Source organism: Eretmochelys imbricata, chromosome 24 (assembly GCF_965152235.1).
Source record: "Eretmochelys imbricata isolate rEreImb1 chromosome 24, rEreImb1.hap1, whole genome shotgun sequence".
Lineage (NCBI taxonomy): Eukaryota > Metazoa > Chordata > Testudines > Cheloniidae > Eretmochelys > Eretmochelys imbricata.
Window position 1 is genome coordinate 4,668,335 of NC_135595.1, and position 6,000 is coordinate 4,674,334.

At 50.9% G+C, this 6,000-nt stretch overlaps 1 protein-coding gene across 1 annotated transcript in view; it reads left to right on the top strand.

The window, feature by feature from the left end:
* The window catches only part of BCAN (brevican), a 53,059-nt gene extending 47,627 nt beyond the window's left edge, over positions 1-5,432 (top strand). The window contains exons 11-13 of the mRNA XM_077841599.1: positions 2,328-2,410; positions 3,885-4,029; positions 5,215-5,432. Coding sequence (XP_077697725.1) covers positions 2,328-2,410; positions 3,885-4,029; positions 5,215-5,432 — 446 coding nt within the window. The remainder of the gene's footprint in view (positions 1-2,327; positions 2,411-3,884; positions 4,030-5,214) is intronic.
* Positions 5,433-6,000: the final 568 nt, after the last annotated feature.

Below are 6,000 nucleotides of genomic sequence, written 5' to 3' on the forward strand. Positions count from 1 at the left end.
TTGATCCTTCTTGGGACTGTGCGAATACTATTCAACGTTTGTGCGGTAGTTTGCTCTGAAAGTAGTTCCTTTGTGTTGTCGCCTAAAAACGAATGCATGGCTTGAATGGGATGAAGTGCGCAAGAACAGCTTTAATGACACAAAACCCGCAATTGCCACCGGCCCGACTCTTTGCAGCTCAAACGCAAAAGAGCTAATGATTGTCACCACGGATGCTTGTGAGTGCAGTCGTGGTGCTGTCTTGACTCGGCTAAGAAATGGACAAGAAGTCATTATTGCATTCGGGTCCAGAGCCCTGAGTGCTCCAGAAAAAACAGATTGTGTCATTGAGAAAGAAAGTCTGGCATGTTTCTGGGCAGTAAGACACTTCAGAACCTACCTGTGGGTAGGAGATTTATCTTGAGATCTGACCACAAACCTCTTTCAATTCTATTCACCATGCCAGGCTTGGCTCGACCAGACCAATACTGGTCAATCATTTGAGCACTGTGAAGGAGCAAGGGGAATAAAACTTACCTTTGCTGTTCTCTAGCTTCCCAAGTTTTCCGCACAGGGGCTCAGATACAAAATAAACCAACGTCTGTGGGACCTGGGTTTGTACACTCGGTGTTTCCAAGAGTGTGCTTGAGCGTTCTCACTGCATTGTAAACCTGGGTGTACAATTGCTGGGCCTGGGTCTCACAGCTGGGCTAATGCGTCCACGCTGCACTACACCGACCTTCTGACTCAGATCTGTGGCTTGAGCTGCATCCACACTGACAGGGCTTGGCCCCAAGTCACAGTGGGACTCAGGCTCTGACCCAACCCCTAGCAGGATCCTAGGGCTCGGGCCCCAAGTGCTCGCTGACCTGAGTCAACTGATTTGTGTGTGGACAAAAGAGGGTGGGGTGGGGCTGGGTTCAAACCTGAGTCAGAGCCCAGCCTTGTCGCGCAGCGTAGACAGACCCTACACATTTTTGAGCTTTTCTCTGCAACCACGACAGTTAGAAACTTACTTTTAGTTTTTCAATGAAAGCTGAGGGCTTGTCTAGATGAACAAGTTAATTCAGGATAAAAATGGGGTATAAATCTACACTGCACTCGCCTGCCACGCACATGTGCGTCTGGATCCTGCGGCTGTGCACTGAAAATTCCCTAGCGCACTTTAATCTACTCCTGTTTCAAAGCAGGGAACTCCCTCTGTAGCCTGTGAACTTTTCTCCCCTCTCCCGGCAGCATTCCCTACTGTTCCTTGCAGCCGGTGTGGAGCGCCGCTCCCTGGCCTTCCTCCCCTGATGCATTAGCTAAGCCATGGTGGTGGCAGCAACAACCTGCAGATTAGAGAGAGCTGCTCTGTGCGTGTGTGCACGCACGTATCACGTGTGCACACCTGTCTGAGGTGTGCACGAACGTTCACGTGTGTGCGTGCATGTGCGTGAAGGAGGCTCACCTCACTGAAAGTGGTGCGAGACACAGAGGTAAATGATCATGGAAAACTCAAGGATAGCTAGCTAGCTAGCTAGGATGTATGGGGATAGATGGATAGATAGATACTAAAGTTTAAAGAAAAACAAAGAGCACTCATGAAAAACCCAGGGAGGGAAAGAAGGCCGTACAGTGGGACACAGGGAGAAAGGGACAGAGGATCAGAGAGAAAGCGGATGCCGTAGTGGGGCAAAAAGCAGTCCAGGGCAGGAGGAAGGGAAGGTGTGAGACAGGGGAGGGGAAAGGGGGATTGTGTGCCGAAGGTTGCCGCCCTAACCTGGCAGGGCTGTCACTTGCAGTGTGAACAGTGGGCCTGCACAGAGGTGGTGGGGAGCGGCTGCAGCTTGGAGTGTGGGATCAGAGGATGGGGAAATGGATGGACTCTGCTGCCCTCTCCTGGAAGGACCCAAGAACGAGCCCCCTTTAAACGAAATACCTTGAGCTTGACTCTGGGCTGCCCTGCACTCTGTGCATTTACCTCAGGGCACAGGGGTTACCAAACGCTACCAAATCACGATGACCACCTCGGACCTTAGAGCTGGTCGCAGTTGCTTGGGAGTTTTCCTCTTTTGTCTAAATGCCACAGGAATTCAGTCAGCCTCCCATACGTGTCTTTGAAAATCACAGGCTGAAAATATAACCAGCCGTCTTGGCAGGGAAGTCAGTTCTCCTGCACCAGGGCACAGATGAGAGTCAGGTGTCCTGTGTCCAGGTAATTCCCTCCTTAACCATTGGGGGATTTTTGCCCCTTCTGCTGACGTGAGACAGGATACCGACCCAGATGGGCCATGCTTCTGCCAGTCTGGCGGTTCCTGTTGGTTTAATTCGCACTGCACTAACCACAAACCCCCTTTGGATTCCAGATCAGTACAAGGAATATCAGTGGATCGGCTTGAATGATCGAACCATCGAAGGAGATTTCCAGTGGTCCGATGGGAGCCCCGTGGTAAGTCACAGGGGGTCAGCGCTCTGCTCTTCAGTGCAAAGGCCCCTTTGAGTCAGTGTGAGAGCTCAGTTAACCGGACACAGACTTACCAGGCACACAAACACTGGCTTAGCATGGCCATTTCAAATCATACACAGTAAAGGGCGAGGGGAAAACCCCTGTCAATGGCCTTTTGTTCTTCACAATCACTCGGAAAATATTCTACAGCTGTGGGTATGAATCAGACACTTGAATCATACTTTGCATCGATAGGCTGCTGGTTACATGGTAGCACTGCCCTGGAAGGCAGGCTGTAACCTTGTGCCAGACCACCTTGAGCTTGGACAAGCTACGCGTGATTTGGCTGGGAGGCCTCTGATGAAAACCCAGGCACTGGTATCAGTGATTCAGTTATAGGCGTTTTTCTTCTCCGAGTCTGTGCTGGGCAGAGGTAGAGGGCACCAGGCTACTGCAGGGATCTTTGCAGGAATGCCCCCGCCCCTTTGTTGTTCAGGGCCAGGGCCCAGGATATTAAAAGGCACTTAGGCGTCGCTGCATTCAGCATTGCAGCGCTTCACTGATTTAGGAACTGGCACCTGATTTTCAAAAGTGATTTAGGCACTTCTGAGCCTTAATCCCGTTGACTGTCAAAGAATCCAGGCCTGGACCTTCAGGTGCTCAGCACCCACACTTGGGATCAGATTCAACCTACGGCTCTGTGTGTGTGTGTGCTCTCAATGGGAGCTAAGACCGGCTGAAAGCCTGCTCCCAATTATGGGTGCTGAAACCTTGCAAGAATTCTTGGCCTTAAGCCCTCGTGGTATTTTTTCCAAAGCAGAGGGAGGGGGGAGCTAATTCAGATTAAATTCCCTTTTGCTGCACCTCTTTCAATTCCCTGTGCAGTTTCAGGGGGGATGTAGTATTCTTCCCTTTCTGTTGCCGTGGGCGGTTAAACTTTCCACCCCAGAGGTGGCTGCATCTAAGGGGAGGGTGTAGAGACTTTCAGGGTTACTGTCTGACGTCCTGAAGGTTTTCCATGGTAACCTTGGGTTGGTCCTATTATCCCTTCCAGAGCAGGCCTGCAGGTTATCATCCTTTACAGTTGCTACTGATGCTACGACTAGCTAAACCCAACCCGGCGAGTGAAATGGACCTTGAAACAGCTTTCCAAGTGGCACAGTGGATTCTCCATCACTTGGGGTCTTGAGTTCAAGACTCGCTGCCTCTTGCTAAAAGACACCATCTAGCTCAGTCACAAGTTATGCATCCAACACAAGATGAAATTCTCTGGCCTGTGCAACACAGGAGGTCAGACTTGATGATCCCAATGGCCACTTCTGGCCTTAAAAAAATAAATACATCTATGAATTTCCCCAGGCCCGGTCCTGTCTCCTATATCTGATGGCATCCGGATGACCTTTCTGTGTTGGAGCCCTAGCTTTTTCGGCAGTGTATTCCCCGCTGCAGAGTTCACTCACGCTCCTTTTCTTGGCAGCTCTATGAGAACTGGCACCACGGGCAGCCCGACAGCCATTTCCTGTCCGGAGAAGACTGCGTGGTCATAGTGTGGCATAACGGGGGGCAGTGGAGTGACGTGCCTTGCAACTACCACCTGTCCTACACCTGTAAAATGGGTCTAGGTAAGCCTCAGTTGTACCACATCTTCCACCGGTGCCGCCTTCCGCTCTGAGACCCAGGTGTTAGCACGGGGGCGGGTGGGGAGGACAGTTGGACATTCAACAGGTTTTTTCAATGGAAAACGAGCCCCGTGTCCAAAACAGACATTGGAATTGTCCATTTTTGAGGTTTTCATCCCCTAAACTGACGTTCTGTTGGTTTTTGGTAACTTAAAAACAAATACAAAAACACCAAACAGCGTGGCCAGTCGGGCAATAGATTTGATTTTACTGATCATTTTTGCTCACACAGCAGGAGCGTTCTGGTTTTCGGGTGCTGAAAACTCAGCATTTTTCAAAAAACGTTGGGTTGCTGAAAACGAACATTTGTCAGGTTTGGGTTTTTTGGGGCGGGGGGGAGCCCCAAATGGTGTAGAAACATTTTAACAAAAACAAACCAAAAAGTTTTCATGTAACTTTTGCACAAAACATCCCCAACTGCCTGTGCTAGCCTGCAGCACTATACAAAAGCAACACTAACCAGTGTCTAATTCGGGTGCCTGATTCTCTGTTGCGTTGCACCTGCTGCAGGAATTTCCATCCATGCAACGTGTTACCAGCCAGCCTGGGAGCATTTTACACCCATTTTGCACTGGGGTCGATAACGGCACAAGGTGCAGGGGAGCAGAGAATCAAGCCAGTCTCTTTGGGGTGGGGACTGGTTTTTTGGTTCAGTGTTTGTACAGCCAGGAGGCCCCGGGCCACGACTGGAGCTGCCAGGCTTTACTGCAACGTAAGAAGAAAGCAGGAGACACATTTTTCCGTGTATACCACCAAGAGAACTGAGTGGAAATGATGCAAACCCTAAATCGGATTGAAAAATAGAAGGGGATAAGAAAAAAATGACAAACATTTAGACTAAAATTCTGAGTCCCCCCCGCCACTTTTTTTTTGGTGGAAATGAGAAATGTTGGTGAAAAGTTTCAGTGAAATTTTGAAAGGTTCCTCCCCCGACCTCTAATGTCTCTGGGTTCCCTGAGGCAATGGAGGGGGGAATCGTCTTGCAGAAGGGCTACTTGGCGGGGAAGGGAGAGGGGTCATCTTGCTAGGGTGTACTTGTGGGGCTTACATCATGTCTACCCCGGCCAAGACACTGTCACATCCTGCATGACCTTTAACCCTTTGTCTCCCTTTCCATTGTCCCCCCAGTGTCTTGTGCCTCCCCGCCCGAGATAACAAACGCCCACCGGTTTGGCAAACCAAAGCAGCGCTATGAGATCAACTCCATTGTACTGTATCAATGCCTGGACGGCTTCACCCAGCGCCACTCACCCGTGGTTCGGTGCCAGGAGGACGGCCGGTGGGAGTGGCCGCAGCTCAGCTGCGTTCCGAGTGAGTGCTTGGCAAACGCAGGGCTGAGTCCCTAGCCACCTCGTGCCTTTGATTTCAATGAAATGATGCTGACTCAGACCAGCAGGGGATCTGGCCCCTCAACTCCAATGGATCTGTGCCACTTTACACAAGTTGAGGGTCTGGTTCCTAGTATCTCAGCTGGCTCAAGAGCAGCCGAGGTGACAGTTCTGCATAGGCTGGAACACGGGCTCCTTTCACCAGTGCTGGCAGAGGGCGGGTTTTTGCATTGCTCGTGCCCCCCAAAGGTCAGGTGATTTCAATGGGTGTGCACAAATACAGGTTCGGGCCAGCTGTTTCCAGATGGGCACGGTGAGACTCTAAGAAGGGTCATTAGATGCCATGTTCTACAGCGTGACATCATTGCCTGCAGGATCAGGAAGGGATTTGCCTCCCATGTGTCATTTAAAGTCAATTAGATGCACTGTGGGAGCTTTCCAACAGCTGATGAAAGAGCAGCTATTGTCCTGGGCTGGAGGCTGGACACAGAACGGGATGGACCAATGCTCTGATCTGCGCTGGGAGGAGGTGGGACGCTGAGCTTGCGTGGTCTGCTACAAGATGGCCGTCGGTGGCGTATTGGGC